At 44.0% G+C, this 17,424-nt stretch overlaps 1 protein-coding gene across 2 annotated transcripts in view; it reads right to left on the bottom strand.

Moving 5' to 3' along the window:
• The window catches only part of SHQ1 (SHQ1, H/ACA ribonucleoprotein assembly factor), a 109,396-nt gene that overhangs the window by 28,585 nt on the left and 63,387 nt on the right, over window positions 1-17,424 (bottom strand). For both annotated transcript variants that reach the window (XM_084764914.1, XM_084764915.1), the window contains exon 10: window positions 15,444-15,564. In XM_084764914.1, coding sequence (XP_084621040.1) covers window positions 15,444-15,564 — 121 coding nt within the window. The remainder of the gene's footprint in view (window positions 1-15,443; window positions 15,565-17,424) is intronic.

Genomic DNA, 17,424 nt, shown 5'->3' with positions numbered 1-17,424 from the left:
TAAGGAAGGAAACAATAACAGAGGTAAAGGAGAAAAGTAGCCACTCCTTAGGATTATGAATTCTAAAAGAGGCTATGTTCTATAGTCAGCAGAATTTCTCTAATAAAAGCCAATATCCAAGCCTTAGCTCCAAACAGAGAAGTGTCATCCCTGCGCCAGCTGCATAAGCCACAAACCCAGGCACTGTCGTCTGGCTTTCCCAGAATCCCTTTTAATTCCAAAATCTGCCCTCCCTATGAAGGCACACCCATCCCTGAGGGTCCTGCCGGGAGCCCTCCCACCTGCCTGAAAAGCACTTCCCATTGCAAAGCCCTTCTTCCCATCAAGTCCCTCACACTGGAAGGTGCTGTGGTGGGCTCAGCCTGCCTCACCTTGACCCCCTGCTCACGTGCTCTTTCCTCTGGCTCTTTGCCACGATGAGCATCTAACAACTTCTGAACACCCACAGAATTCTCTTCTACTACTGGGCCTTTGCACATGCATCTACTGTAGTTTCCAGAAGCCCCCTAGTTCCTGGCTCATGAAGTCCTTCCTGTACTTAAGTATTTAAATCACACATTTCCTCTAAGGCATCTCTCCTAAGACACTTGCTCTTCCTCCTATGCCTTTCACCAGACTAGGTCTCTGTCTCTGTCTCTGTCTCTGTCTCTGTCTCTCTCTGTGTACCTCCCAGATTTTTACTTTCTGTGCACAAAGTTTTTACAGTTTGTGACTCTGATGAGCACCTCTCGTGATGGTTCTGTAACACAGATGGTTCTGATCACCGTGGCCATGCTTCACTTTATTTTCTACCGTAGGCTCAAGACCTTAGCAGAGAACCTTGCCATGGCAGCAACTCTTAGCTCTTGGTTGGATAAATAGGTGGATGAACACATACTCACACTAAATACAACAGCAATTTCAAAAGTGTGACTACCATGCTTAATCTAGCAAGACTCCAAAAGATGTGAAATTAAGCCAGCATTTCTGACAGGAGGCTGAGGAGGGCCTGGGCCTTTCCAAGTAGAGTTGACAGAAGCTGCATGGGAAACATGACTGCAGCGAAGTATCTACCACCTGAGGGCCCATGTCAGGGCACACGGTGTACATTCAGAAAGCTGCCTAGAAACCTGTGCTCTGGGACACTGGGTTCCGTGAGTCCAGTGGAGAGCCTTGCCAGCAGTTTACCTCACATCACTTTAGCTTACACAGCATAATGGAAGTCCTTTCTAACTTCCATTATGGAAGTCTATTAAGACAAGTCGCAGGACATATGCTGACAACTGGAGTTTTACACATCATGTTGAAAGAGAAGTCAATTTCTTCCAGTAAGAACTACATGCCGTTTTTCCTGACACACTGGGATACACTAAGAACAAAAATAAAATCTAAATGGGTTGGCACCCTCCCTTGAGTGGCACATGGACATGTAGAACTACACGTGAGAAGCTGCTGCAGTCCTTTCTCAGAGGGTGTGCCTTTAGATCCTGAAAGAAACAAAAAGAAATGGTATGTGGCCCTGACCCATGACACCTCCATCCTAACTCCTAAAGATGGAGTTAGAAGGATCAAAACTAGAAGAGGCATCACTTTCCCTGTGTCTCTGCATCAGGTAAGGGACACTACATAATTATGTATAGTATATAATATGTGTGTGTGTAGCCTGTGACAGAGCTACCTCATTCAGTTTGGACTCAGGGCAGGCAACACTACAGACATCACAGGGGACATTCTATCATCTGGTAAAATAAGCACAAAATTCACAATTAAATATGTCAAATGGCGTGGACTCCTTTCCTGCTAGTTAGTTTTGTTTAAATCATAAAACTGCTGCATCAAAATAATGACAGAAACTTGACATTTGCACTGCCAAAGGACCAGTGGCTTAAGTGTTTCATTTGTAGCCAGAATACCCAGACAGGCACTGAGGAACTATCTAATTGCTGTATCTACTGTACTTCCTTTGGGCAATAACAGCTTTCTTTTTTTGTTCTTTTATTTGTTCATTTGGGCTTCTATACAAACCACCACACTTTCCACCTTCACTTCTATGCTACCCTGCAATGTTGGAGCACCCACTTAAGTTATTCTTTTTGGGGGGCACATTTACCTAGATACATAACACCTACCATCCATTCATCCATCTATCTATTATGCAAATGTCTTTGTGCCTAGTTATAAAGAAGACTTACAGAAAAAAGCAAAACTGCTTGGATTCACTGAAGCGTTTTACTACATTAGAACTCTTCAATGCATTGATCATCTGTTGAGCATTATTAACAAAGGTCAGGAGCTCTACTTCATGCTGGAGTACCAAGTTCAGTAAAACCTTCCTCCCTTAGGAGACTCTCTCACAGTGCAGAGCTCACTAGGCCCAAGAACACAGAATTACAGAATCACACTCTCTGGGATCATACATCTTGAAGTTAAGCCCATGTTTCACCACATTAGGGGCTGTCCATTTCTCCTCAGGATGCTACCTATCTATTGCTCTTTTTATAATCTATTATGTGTGTTCATATATGTGTACATGTATGAGAAGGCCAAAGGTCCATGCCAGGTATCTTCCTAGATAGTTTTCTGCCTGTTTTGGTTTTCTATTTTTCAAGACACGGTTTTTCTGTGTAACAGAGCCCTGGCTATCCTGGACTCACTCTGTACCACTCAGTTCCACTGTATCTCTGGACCACTCAGGCTGGCCTTGAACTCATAGAGATTCACTTGCTTTTGTCTCCTGATTGGTGGGATTACAGGCGAGCGCCACCACACTGGCTATCTGTTTGCTTTTTAATACAGCCTCTCTCACTGAACCTGGAGTTTGCCTGTCTTAGTTCCTTTTCTATTGCTGTGATAAAACACCTTGACTGAGATGACTTATAGAAAGAAGGGTTTGGGGAGGGTTGACGGTTCTAGAGAGGTACAGCCCCTTTCCTTCAGGATCAGCATGGCCTCATGCAGGCAGGCAGGCATGGAGCTGGAGCAGCCACTGAGAGCTCACATCCCCCCACTCACAAACAGGAACCAAAGCGCACAATGGGAAGGCAGGAGCCTTCTGAAGTCATAAGCCGACAAGGTCAAACCGCCTAATCCTTCCCCAACAGCTGCCAACTGGGGACCAAGTATTCAAACAGCAGAGACTTACAGGAGACATTTCATTCAAGCTACTCCATTGCCTATTCGGGTAGAGTGGCTGGCCAGGAAGCCGCAGGGTTAGACCTGTAGAGCACGCGTGGCTTTGTTTACGTGAGTTCTGGTGTCCGCCTCAGGTTCTTGTACTGGCACAGCAATCTACCAGTTGAGCTCACTCCTTAATCTCAGCTTTTGCTCCTTAATGCTTTAGATTAACACGCTGAAATAAAATACAATCATCTATTTCAAATATTGTTTTTCTCAAAATGACTTGGTTCTTGCCCTTTATCTCCTGAATTAATACATAAGAATCCCCAAAGCAGGGCAGCAAAACCCGGCCTGACAACCTGAGTTCAAGCCCTGAGAGAACTGCTTGCACCAGCTGTCCTGTCACCTCCGTGTGTGCCTCCGCCTCCCTAAAACATAAATAAATACAAAGTGAGAAACAAAAAAGAATCCTCAAAGCAAAAGTTAAGTAGGCCAGGCATGGTGGCATACACCTTTGATCCCAGCACTCAGGGAAGCAGAGGCACGTAGATCTCTGTAAGTTCCGGTCCAGCCTGGTCTACAGAGAGAGTCCAGGACAGCCAAGTCTACACAGAGAACCCTGTCTTGAAACAACAAACAAACAGGTGAAAGTTAAGCAAAGCCAAGCTGTGATACTCTGGAAATCTATTCTGCCCACATGTGAGTAACAGCTGGCAGCCCCTGCATATCTGCTAGAGAGGATCTAGCTGCAGCACCTCAGCTTCCATGCTTGCCACTTAACTGAAACAAAGTGCCAAGAGCTGCCTAACCCCAACTCTTTTTTTTGGGGGGGGGGGTGTTGTTTTTTTGTTTTTTTTTTTTTTTTTGGTTTGTTGAGACAGGGTTTCTCTATGTTATCTTGGCCGTCCTGGACTTGCTTTATAGGCCAAGCTGGCCTCAAACGCACAGAGATACACTTGCCTCTGCTTCCCGAGTGCTGGGATTAAAGGTGTGTGCTACCACGCTCGCTTCTCTAACACCAATTCTTAATCTTCTAGGAAAAGCAAGCTCTTCCTTTGGCCATATTTCAGGCTCTCAGAAAAATGGAATAATGGCCATGCTTCTCCTTAAAAATAAGGAGAACTGTTCCAGGAAGCAGTGGCTTTTCCTGAGAAAGGAAGCTGGAGCCAAAACCAAAAGGTGCACCACTCACCACACAGGCTTTCTGTCATATACACAGTGTGAGGGGAGCTTAATCGTCCTTAATAAACATGGGTGGAGAAGGCCTACGACAGCTGTGCTTATGAGCTCCCTGTGATAGCAAGCACACCTCATCTAGGAAGTCACAGTAGTAAAAAACAGAAAGAATAAATACAATAAATCCACTTAGAACATTTAATTTTTTTCTAGAGACAGAAGGTAAAACAAACATAAAACAGAGAATATGATCAACTTCATAAAGATACAAATTCATTAAGTTTAACAAGTGTATAAGCTCCTATGCAAAATGGACAAAACTTAATAACCAATATTTTCTTTAAGTTTTAGGTCAACTAGTTGAAAATATCTAAACATGGGCCATAACTGTGTTGACTTGGGGCTGGGGATGCCATCCAGTGGAAGAGTACTTGACAGCACATGTAAGGCCCTGGCTTGATCCCCACAACTGTAAGGGACAGAAAGGAGAGGGAGGCAGGAAGAGGAGAGAACTCAAACATTAAAATGCAATGCACAGCATGCTGTGCATACCTGTAATCTCAGTTCTCAGGAGTCTAAAACGAGAGCCTGAGTTCAAGGGCAGCCTCGGTGCCAGTGAGACCCAGTCTCAAAACAAACAAATGGTCAAATCCTTCAAATATTCTACTATTATCTGTATCCTTGAAATAAAAATTGTGTCTGCAAAAAGTCTTTAAATTGAAAACAGTAAAAGAGCAATCAATGACAGAATTATCTAAAATATGCATCACATAAACTTAAAATCTGGAAACTGGCCTCGAGAAGGTCCTTTCCCAATGCCCATGGCCAGCGACATGCTTGGGAGCTCTTGTTCTCATTTCCCCAGCTTCTATTTATACAAGAAATAGTCAGAGCAGGAAATGGGACAAGTCAAACGACCACAATCCATCTCATCACCTTCACAACATGCTGTGAATGTAATTAATCCTCTATTTATTTAGGGGACTTCACACCCCTTACAATAAGGCAGCAACTCCCTGCTGGCTTCGGTTAAGATAATTATGTTATAACAAGGATTGGGTTTCAATCATAATAGGCAGAAGAAAAGGAAATTGTACTTGAAGTTGTCAGTTTTTAAAAAGCTTTTTTTGTGTGTGTGTGACTCCATTCAGAGACTGCTCTTGACAAAGCTCTCCTTAAACAGAGCGCTTTCTGGGCATGATAACCACACACATGCCACATTAATCAATGTAAGCCTCCTTTCCCAAGTAAGATATCAAGACGTTCAGGCGCAGGGGCAACTCTCCGCGAGCTACAGAATGTGGTTTACCAAACTCACCGGATCCACTGCCGCCCACACTTACCTGACCTGGAGTTTAAGACATAAAAATGCAAAAGAACAAGAAGGTAAAAGGAAGCAAATCAGGGCTCCAGGAGCCTGAGGGCCAGAGCCACCCAGGACCAGGGGCATGAGAAGAGTCGGAGGCAAAGGGGACCCAGCAGAGCCACAAGATGGGCTGGAAGCACACACTACTCCTTAGACACAGGCAAGGCACCCGCAAGCCCATGGACCACTGAGAGCTGTTATCTTTCTACAAGGCTCTCATCCACACCTTCTTCCCTCATCTCCACCATCTTAAGAAAACAGGAAGGCACACAGTCTTGCCTAAGCCATTTTCAAACTATTTTATCACTGCATCAATACACTGATGCTGACACTACTTGAGTACACACAAGTGATATGAGAGTTATGTTTTGAAGTTTCTGAAAATCCTTAACCGCTCCTCTACAAGGCTCAGACCTGTGATGATTCAGACTGCAGATAAGTGGTATCTCCACGGTATTTCAGTACCTTTCAAAGCCTAGATAATCAAAAGCCCAAGGAATCGACTTGGGCTCCGCTTCAGACTCAACAACAACAAAAAAGGTAGACATCAAGTTAAAACTGAAAAAAATGATAATGTGCCAATGCTGTCTCATTAACTAGCACCACCCCACTTAATGTATGATGTGAATAAGGGGAAGTGACGGGAGCACTTGGGAACTCTGTATTATCTTTGCAATTCTTCTGTAAGTCTAAACTATGTTCAAATAAAACATCACCTGGGAGCTGAGACCGCTCAGGTGGTGAAGCGCCCACTGCACAAGCATGAGGACCCGAGTTCAGATGGCCAACACCCACATGAAAGGTCAGGCACAGCAGACCTGCATCTGCAACCCCAGCACTGGGGACCTGGTGGGGATATATGGAGCCAGTCAGATCCCCAGCTTGCTCAGCTCAACTGATGAGCGACAGATTCCAGTCTGGTTTTCCATCTTATTTTTTTGAGACAAGTGGTCGTCATCTCCCTCACCCCCGCCCTACAAAATCTGCCCACAGCAACAAGGACTTCTGGCTACATTAAGGCCTGCAAAGTGATAGGCACATACTCCAGGCGGTTAACTTGGTGTGGGAAGTTATTTCTCTGATACATGGTTAAAATGTAGAGTGTTGCATTGTCATCTAATGACAAACGTAGAAATTTCAAAAAAACAAATGTGTGTAATTCAAGCATGTTAAACCTTGCATTGAAATCATTCCTGGTGAGGTGCTTACGCTGGCATGTCAGGTTGCTCTTTAGCTTTACTGTTTGCTTTCAATTAAACACACAAATTCACTCTGGATGGAAGTGGGATTTTTCTAGTAAGGAAAGATTATTATAATGCCAATACCGACTCCCGTGTGCCCACCCGGCACGGTGTCACAGAGAAGGGGTCTGCTCAGCAGGCCTTTACCTTATCACCAGCAGTTCAAGGGAGCACTGGGGACTGCTGCTCTTCCTTAGGCCTCTCATACAAGCAGAGTGACAGTAAGTCATATCATAGGATTACTGATGTTCCTATGATTCAGGACTACTGCAAGCTTTTGTGAAGAGACCAGTGCTCTCGGACTGTATACTCAGAAATTATGTATCAGAATGTGACTGGCTCAGGAGAAGGCTTCAGTTCTCTCACACAATACATCCCAGCTGCAGAGCCCCACCCCTCCATCCCTCCTACATTTCCCTTCAGAAGAGAGCAGGCCTCCCAGGAGAGAGTTTTGTTATTGTTCTTCTTTCTTTTCTTCATTTGTACTTTTATCCTACTTTAAATAAGTGTGTGTGTGTTTGTGTCTGTGCATACATGTTTACTTGCAGAGTTTTTTTGCATGTGGGTACATATGTATATCAAGGCCTAAGGCCAGGATCTGGTGTATTTTTCAATCATTTTCCACCTTATCTCATTTTATTTTTTAGTTTACTGACATGAGAACTCTGTGTGTAACCCTGGCTGTGTGGAACTTGCTACATAGACTAAGCTCACAGAAACCTGCCTGCCTCTGCCTCCAAAGTACAGGCCTTAATTTAGCCGGAAGTCCTTGGCACTGTACACTCACTGTAAACATCAGTTACATGAAGACCCTGTCCCTCCCCAGCCATAGCTCTGTCCTCACGAGATGGTGCATGTCTCTGTATACTCTGGGCCCTGGGCGGAATAAACCATTCCACGAGTACTATGCTATGATCAAGGTTACTGGACAGAAGAGAGAATGGCCACTGGGTCCACCCCCTTCTTCATCTCCTGGAATTACGAGCCAATGGCTCTACACTAAAGAAAGGGCATGTAAACTCCGGGCTGTGGAGTTTCTGGGTCCTTTGGGAGCTTCTGGAACAGCAAGGCTGAATATGGAAAGCAGCAGCCTCAGGGGTTAGATGCCTCAGATGGCTAGAGTAGGCCATTGCCTCACTTTGCACAGCTTGAGTCCCCCAGGCCTAGCCACTTTCTTGCACCTGGCTCCAGAGGGCAATCTGCCGGCTTCTAAGAAACTGGTTTCTACTGCCAAAGCCCAGGTGAGTTTACTGTCCATAACCTGACTCAATCCAAGAGAACTAGCAACTTCAGGGCCCACTAGCGGGCTGAGAGTTTCTCATACGGCCCCATAACTAAAACTGAGGCTAGTAGCTCAGCCTCTAGTACAGCAGTAAAGGTATACTACAGGATAAAGTGACCCAAATATAAGCAGCTTCATTCTGTTCTTGTTCTTCCTCCAACTGCAGCTACAAGCAGGCAATGTGTGCAGCATGTTGCTCCCATGTTTTCCTTGTCTCCCTGCACAGTTATTTTCTCAGCCAGGAACAACTGTTATTATATTCACATGAGCATCACAGTCCCAGGCAAGCAGACAGCATTCTTACATTGCTGTTTAATTCATATGCCTTCTCTGTCCAAGTTCTTCTCCAGACATCTTGCCCAGCTGTGGTCCAAATGTTCTTGGCATCTTTTTCCACATGTTCCTTAGAGGCCAAGGCAGCTGAGGCAGCATTTCCAAGACTGTCTTCTTTATCTCTCCCAACTTAACCTCTCCAGTATTAGTAAATTTTGTCAAAGGCACCTTCAGTGGTCAAGTTCACTGGCCAGATCAGAACCTGGCTCTCAGCTTCACTCCCCTCCTCTCTGAGCCTTACTCCACCTGCCTCATCACCTGACCCTGAGCACTGGCCTGCCCCCCTTCTCACTGCTACCATTTAAGCTCCAGTTAGTTAGCCTGGATCATGACACCCCTAAGCCCGTCTTTCAGCTTTGATCCCCCCCTACACCAGTTAACTTCCTTTATGTGGTCTGATGACGTCACTCACACAGGTACCACTTAGCTTCAGGCTCTCTAGCTGCTCCTCACTTCCGAGATGAATGGTCACAGATTCCATGGGGCCTCCAGCCTCACCTCTCTCCTTCCTATGCCCACACTGTGATCTAGCCACAAGCTTGTGAGACCTTCGGTAGAGCTGTGCCTGATGCTTTGCTTTCTTCCTCACCCATCTGGTTTTCTGACACACCGTCTCACTGCATAGCTCGGACGGGCCTCAAGCTCTCTTGCCTCAGGCGCCAAGTGCTAGTATCACAGACTCATGCCACTATTTTTAACTGTGTGTGTGTGTGTGTGTGTGTGTGTGTGTGTGTGTGTTAAGAACTGAACACACAGGACACACGAGCTCTACATTACATTCCCAGTCCTTTAACTAGCTGCCATCAATCCTTAAGATCTTAACTAAATGTCTTTGTGTCTTAATCCACTTTCTGTTGCTATTACAGCACACCTCAGACTGAGTACTTTGAGGTTTATTTGGTTCCCAGTTCAAGAAGTCTAAAAGCACAGCATTACAGCTGCTTATCTTGCAGTGAGAGCCACACACTGGCCTGGGAATGATGGAATATCAGAAGAAAATAGGCCTGGGCAGGGGAGTGGGAAGGCCCATAACTTCTCAGTGCTGCTAGACAACTGCCTTAATTGTTCACTGGCGCATTCCCAACAGCTCTCTTAGCACCTGTTTTATCTTGGGGTTCAACAATGTTGAAGGCTACAATATTCTAGAAGATATTCGGGACTGATGATTCACCTCCCCATGCGTTAATCCTACGCCCTCCTGCTGCAGATATGCCAGGAATAAGAGTAGCAAAACAGCTGGGCACAGTGGCCCACACCTGTAATCTCAGCACTTGGGGAGGCAGAGGCAGGTGAATGTCTGTGAGTTCGAGTCCAGCCTGATCTACTGACCAAGTCCAGGGCAGCCAAGGCTATCTGTCGTGAAAAAACCCTGTCTTCTAGAAACTCTGTCTTGAAAAACCGAAGAGGGAGGGTTAGAGTGACAAAACAAACAAAGCCTCTGCTTCCACAGCAACCCAGCACACACCTCACCTCACCCTGCTAAGCGTACAGGCCTGGAAGCAGCAGAGTGGGGCAGAGTGGTAAGGTCTTAGGTTTTCTGCTATTATGAGACAGCACAGCAATGATTTAAATTCACTTATAATCGCCAGAGTTGAGGTCAAGGGCTTCTCACCCTTAAGATAAGTGTTTACAAAAAACTGTTTTCCTTCCACTAACTCTGGCTTCGGTATCTTTGGGGGAAAGTATCCTAAACTGGAGTGGAAATTTAAGTACCAAGAGTATTAATTAGTTAACTATCAGCTTAATGTAAATTGGCCCAGCATTTCAAGCACACAATTTAAAATTCTTTTTCTGCACAACTCCTACCTTGAAAACAAAATGCCATGCTAGGTGAGCTAGAGAGTTAGCTGAGAGGCAGAGGGCTTGCTTCACACATACAGGGACAAAGGTATGATTCCTCAGAACCACAAAAAAAAACAACAACAAACCCCCGCCATCCTAGAGAGGGGACAGGACTCAATCAGTTTCACGCTCAGAGAGTTATACTGAAGAGAGTCAGGATTTTATTTAGATTTTAAAATACCCAAAGTTTTACATGCAGAACAAAAATAATACCTTACTTGTCACCTTGTCATTTCAAAATGTACTGTGAATTAAAGCCACAAAAGTTTTAAGGCAGGTATGTGGAGCATGCCTGCAATCCCCGCACTACAGAAGCTGAAGAAAAGGATGCTGGGGTTACCTAAGATGCTGTTTCAAACCAGCACAACCCACACAAAGCTAACCTCATTCAGTTTACTGTCAATTCTCCGCCTTGGACATATATACCTCCTTTCACAGTGAGGAGTTTTTTATTTTAAAAAAAAAAGTTAATAGAAACTACATTATAAAGGAAAAAGACATATTGAGTACTATTAGTGTAAAACAGGTTACAAATGGGTATGTGCAATGTATTTCCACTGGTTTAAGAATGAATAGAGAGCCTTAGAAGGCAGAGACAGAGGCAGGTAGATCTCTGAGAGTGAATTACAGGATACCCAAGGCTACAACAGAGAAACTCTGTCTGAAGGGGAGATAAGCTTGTTTTTGTTTTAATCCCAAGACTGGGATGGGGGAAAGAGCAGGATGTTTACCACATAGATGTGAGAGAGCAGGATGTTTTTCTACTTAGAAGTCAAACCACTTCATGGAGAGCTTGGCTGTTGCCAGCTAAAATACATCCTTGAACAGAATAAGAGGACATATATATGAGTCCAAAACAGGAGGCCGGGCTTTTTGTTGGGACTTGGTTTTTGGCTGTTCAACCCTGCACTTCAAGGGGCTCCTAGAGAACTGCTCCAGGGAAAGCTTCAAGGCTTTGGACTCCAGCTGAGGCTTCAGGTTCCAGTTGCTCCAGGTTCCAGCAGCAACTCTGGTAGAATTGATGGTCTGCTTAAATCCTGCTGATTACACCAGGAGAATCGTTCCTAGGAACTGATACCCAGGTTTCATTCTTGTTTTCCTTAATCTCCTTTTCCTCTTATTTAGGCTAGTTGGGTTATAAGGGAGGTACACTAGGCCCAGAGATACTTTTTTTTTTAAAGCAATGAAAAACTTTTGCAACTAACAGGGCTCATTCAATTCAACTACAATTTGCTGTGTCCACAGGAACTGTGATAGACCCAGATGAGTGTTCCTTCAAAGGGCCCTGGAAGTTTTAGTGGAGATGAGGGCTTAGTTTATCCCACTATGGGGAAGGAATGAGATGTGTGCAGTGATCTCTCAACCAAGTGCTATGGGAGCATAAATGGTTCATAAAATTCCTTTCGTCCAGGAAAAGTTCCAAAAGGGAGCAAGCTTTCTTTGGGTTCCCTTCTACAGCCCACGGGTGAAAACGACATGTTGTAACAGCTGGCATATCTGGGGAAATCCCTGAACACACAGGGCAGGACACTGTCACAGACCTGTTATCATCACCACTGCAAACACAGCCCCAGCAATCCTCATGCTGCCACTCAGGGAATGCTTGCTGCAGCAGGCACCACACTGGGAACCCCAGTGCATGTACACTGAAGGAAACAAGGAACGCCTTTTTGCTTTCCCCCAGAAAAACTCATTTACAGACTTGCAACTCATAGTAAGAATCCAAGGCTACATGTGCTACAAGACGTGGATAGCATAGAAAAGCAAAACACCCTCATGAAGCAAACCTCACAGCTTCATTGATTCTGTGTAAAAATGACAGTATTTCAATAAGTGTTTGCCAAAGTAAATGTCTGACTGGAAAAATGGAATGCTGTTTTTGGGCAGGTCAGAATTTCATACTTGTCTAGAACTTCCAATAAAATGTTACATAGCTTTTATTATTCCAATCAAAAATATCAAGTATAGACTAAAAAAAATATAAACTATTGCAAAACATAAATATGTGATTTAACTATATAAAGTAAGACAGCAAAAGATGAAGACAAAATAGTTAAGAGGCTGCCATAGTTACTTTTGAATTGAGAAGGTTCAAAGGAAAAATATCACAAAGTCCATCTAAACTGTACTTATAAATCCAAGGACAAAATTTAAAAGTTTAATAAAAATCAGATGCATAAAGAAGTGTGCTACATCAAAGGAGGAGGAAAAATAGTCAGGTTACCAATAAGTTTGTCACAGTAAAATAACATAGCCCATTGAGGGAAAGAAAAGCTGTGCTCAAATTGGTGAAGTTGAAGAAGAAAAGTAGTTTACAAACTAGTTGAAGCTCTTCTTTCCTACTCTTCCTTACACTATCCTTTTACAAAAAAAAAAAACCAAAAAGAAACAACAACAACAAAATGTCATCACCACAGGCTAGAGAGATGGCTCAGAGGTTACAAGCACTGGGTGCTCTTCCAAAGCTCCTGAGTTCAATTCCCAGCAGCCACATGGTGGTACACAACCATCTACAATGAGATCTGGTGCCATCTTCTGGCGTGCACATGTACATGCAGGCAAAACACTATATACATAATAAATAAATAAATAAATTTCTTTTTTAAAAATCGTCACCAAAAGAATAATTAATTACTGAGAACTCAAGAATTCTGCTGTTTCCTATGACTTAAAACAAATGTTAAAAAACAAAACAAAACCTCAGGAGTAAGTCTTGCTCCACAGCAACCTGCACAGCTACATCTGTCTGTGGAATGCATTTAATGAGGAACATCACAATATGGGAGAGGAGCACTCACAAAAATGGGGCTCTGGCACAAACCTCAACACTTATTACATGTTTACAAAATCCTTACTCTCAGGAAACAGAACAACCCACATAGACTGTTTCAATTTAATTTGATTATAAAAACAAAAGTAGCAACAGGAAATGGCAAACTCAACTAGCAAGAGGACCAAATGAAGGGATCGGTTGCCATTATGACCTCAGGGGTTAAGGATTCAATTTTCCATCTGGCATAATCTAGATTTCCACACAGGTGTGGACTTGACATGCTGTATAGTCAGGTGTCATCTCCAGCAATCCTGAGCATCCTCCAGAAACCAAGGGGCTTTCACACTGCACTCTAATGCAACTACTTCCTCGTCAACAGAAATAAGAAATAAATTCCGTACCACAGTTCATTCAGAGAGGTAGTAAAAGGCAACCACAGCAGTAACAGAAGGCTTGTGCTTCTTTCTCTTCTAGGTCGGCAGTGACAAGCCACTGTGCCATCCTGTTCTACAGCACCAAGGCACTATTCCAATCAAGAGCTCCTATGTCCCAGCAAACACCCCCTTGCTACTGAAGTGCATCACTGGCTGTGCCTGATGAGAAGCGGATCTAGTCACATCTTTCCCAACATATAAATGCTCTGCCTCCCCCCCCCCCCACTTTGGTTTTTCCAGACAGGGTCTCTCTGTGTAGCCTTGGCTATGCTGGACTCGCTTTGTAGACCAGGCTGGCCTTGAACTCACAGTGATCTGCCTGCCTCTGCCTCCCAAATGCTGGGATTAAAGGCATGCACCACCGGCCTGCCTTTTAAGTTAACTGTCAACTGACTATGCTTCCTTGATTGAGGCAACACTAAACACTTTCACAAATCAAGTAAACATCACTCACCAAGTGCGGGAGCCTATCTGGGTGTGCTCAGACTCCTCACTACCTACACTGCAAGACTGTAAAGTTTGTATTTTCTTATACTTGGAAACATGAACTCAGTAAGTCAGGGGTCAGTCAACAAAGGCACAGCTCTTGTTTACATTTGATTTAAATCTTGTCACTTTTACACATGTAAATGCCAGCGCACATGCATGTACACACAACCCCACCATAGGTACAGGTCTAGATACCCAGTCTTGAGGTTTCCTACCAGACAGTTAGGAAGTTAGCAATTCTGTATACACCCCATTAGGGTGTGGATCCAGTAGGCCCTACAGCCTCATCTGTGAACACTTGTCATGGCTAAGGGACCACCTGGGGACAGTGGAGCCTTTGGAACTGCAGAGCTTTTGGACACAGGCCACTAGGAGTGGTCTTCTAAGAGGTACAGGCTGGCCCCACTTTCTCCGCTCTGTTAAGACATGGAAGCCATGTTGCAAGTTCACACCACACTAACCCCAGCCACCACGCTCTCCCTGCCATGTACCTTCTAAACCAGTGGTTCTCAACCTTCCTAATGTTGTGTCCCTTTAATAGAAGTGACTCCCAACCATAAAGTTATCTTCATTGCTACTTCATAACTATAATTTTGCTGTTATAAATTGTAATGTAAATATCTGTGTTTTCCAATGGCCTTAATCGACCCCTATGAAATGCCAAAGGGTAGTGAGAACCAACCACTACTCTAAACTGTGAACAGACTGCTCCCTTTGTTTTTGTTTTGTTTTGGTTTGTTTTTTGGTTTGTTTGTTTGTTGTTGTTTTTTGAGATGTATCTTTTATTTTTAGATTTATTTATTATTATGTATACAGTGCTGCCTGCTTATATAAGTGCAGGCCAGAAGAGGGCATCAGCTCCTATTACAGATGGTTATGAGCCACCATGTGGTTGCTGGGAATTGAACTCAGGACCTCTGGAAGAGAAGTCTGTGCTCTTAACCTCTGAGCCGTCTCTCGGGCCCAACTGTGAATAGACTGAATCATTCCTCCCTTTAGTTGTTTCTGTCAGATACTCTGTCATAACAACACACACCAAAAATCATACATACATATCAACGATATATGCATATATCAAACAAATTTCTTCTAATCAAATTTTATTCACCTACACCTCTCTCCCCAAGCAATTCATCAAGCTTCCTATCTTAATGGAACTTGCCCTCCCCTCTCTCCCTCTCCCTATACGTGTGTGTCCCTCCTCCTCCCCCTCCCCTCTCTCTGAAACAGACTTTCTAGGTAGCCCAGGTGCTGGCCCCTGTTAGAATCCAGACATTTCTAAGGTGTTCCAAGGCTAGGAGTTTCTCTCACATTAGGACTTACTCTTGACACATTTCTTTTTCTTCCTCCCAGGTGAGTGGTGTTTCACAAATGTAAGCATGTAGAAATTACCCAGGGACATGAAACTTACTTGGCCTTCTGAATCCATACACAGTAGTCTGAGATGTAGAGATCATTCAAAATATAGGCTGGGTCATTTTCCCGAAAGATTTTGTGAATATCCAGGAGACACTTTAAAACTGCACTCTTACCTGAAGAAAAATTTTAAAACATCCAGTGAACCTTAAGAAAAAAAATCTGATTTCTTACGTTAAGAGATTAAGATTTTGAGAGATAATACATTTAAAACAACTCAGAGTTTTAATAGTTTCTTAAGAGCATTTTAAACTAACGAGCCATCATCTCTCCAGCCCCCTACTTTTTATTTCTGAAACAGTCTTACTAAGTTACTCAGGCTGCCCCAGCACTCAGGATTCACCTGCCTCCCTGCTGAGTAGCTAGGCTTCCAGGCCTGCACCCTGCCTGGCTAACAGGCATGTTTTGAAGAGAGACTGTTTTTACGTGGTGGTGACCAATACCTAGAAGAGACGTGTACATTAGCAGGTTCCACTTTCAACAGTCTGAGATGTGTGCACAGCACGGTGACCCCTCAGCTTCTTTCCCTGCAGCCCACCCCCCATCTCCATTCTTTTCCCTTGGAAACGCCTCTTACTTCTGCCCTCTCTAAGGCTGACAGAGTCCACCTCCTCCACACACCCATTATCGCATGTGTAGAGTCAAGAACTCTTCCTCATCATCTTTGGTTCTAGACTTTCCAATTGGTCAAACGTGTATGGTGTGTTGTCTTTCTCCCTCCCTGAACAGGCTTTCAAGACTCTTCATAAAGTTCTCTCAGGGCCTTTGCTCAACAAGTTCCTCTTTTCTTTTCCACTTGATATAACCTGCTGTCAAGGTCTTACAAGTCTTAGATTCCTTCAGCAATCCCCGAGCTCACATCCACTAACTAAACCCTGCAAAGGAAATAGAAAGGAAAGCCTACAACCTCCCTTGCTCACTTTCATAGGAGAACACCAGGCTCCAGGATGTAAGATATGGGGCCACAGAGTAGAGGGACTAGTACCTAAGTTCCAACCTCAGTGCTGCCACAGACCACCCACTGTGCCATGGTACTTATATATTCTTGGGTCATTCAGTCATAGCACATTAACTATGCAGCTTTCTCATAAGCAGACAGGAAAAGATACCAACGAACGCTCCATTACAAGCCTACTAAGTGAGAGAAATGTGTAACACTTAGCAAGCTGAGAACTATAAGATGTCAAGTTCATCTAGTTAAGTCATGGGCAGGCCTTGGATTGTATGCAAGTGGCCAGGTTACCTGCATCAGGCGATTGGGATAGACACCTCCACTACCTGCCTATTGTAAATTCTAAGCCAGTAATGTGTAAGGCAGAATTTCAAGAAAAGAAGAGGAAATATAAACAGAGCATATACCTGTGGTGTAACCAAAGTATCACCCCAAAAAACCAAAGGTGTACCAAACCTGGAAGAATTGTTGGAACAGTTCCAACTGCCAAAGGGACAAAAAATGTCATACTAGACACAAGTGATTCCTTTTGACTTCTCTATCGGTGAAGAGGATGCAGCAGAAAGGTGTTAAGATTTGTGATACTGGCTGTGCTAGCTTGTTTTCTATTGTTTTGATAAAGACCAAGGGGTCAGGGAGGAGGGAGGTTTATTTGGTTTACACTTCTGCAGTATAGTCCATCATCAAAGGAAGCCATGGCAGGGGCATAAGGAGACAGGGACTGAAGGAGAGCCATAAAGGAACTCTGCTGACTTACTGTCTTGCTCAGCCTGCTTTCTTATACAATCCAGGACCACCTGCCCAGGGATAGCACTACCCACAGTGGGCTGTGACTTCCCCGGTCCATTATTAATCAAGAAAATGTCCCTATAGACTTGCCTATAAGCCAATCTGATAGAGGCAATTCCTCAATTGCCCGTCTCTCTTCCTGGATGATTCTAGCATGTGTCAAATTGACAAAAATAAAAAATAAATTAACCAGCACCCTGGCTGACTGAATGGATGGATGGTGGATGACTATAAA

This window comes from Acomys minous (assembly GCF_964271855.1).
Source record: "Acomys minous genome assembly, chromosome: 17".
Classification (NCBI taxonomy): Eukaryota; Metazoa; Chordata; class Mammalia; order Rodentia; family Muridae; genus Acomys; species Acomys minous.
This window is presented reverse-complemented; position numbering and strand designations above follow the sequence as displayed.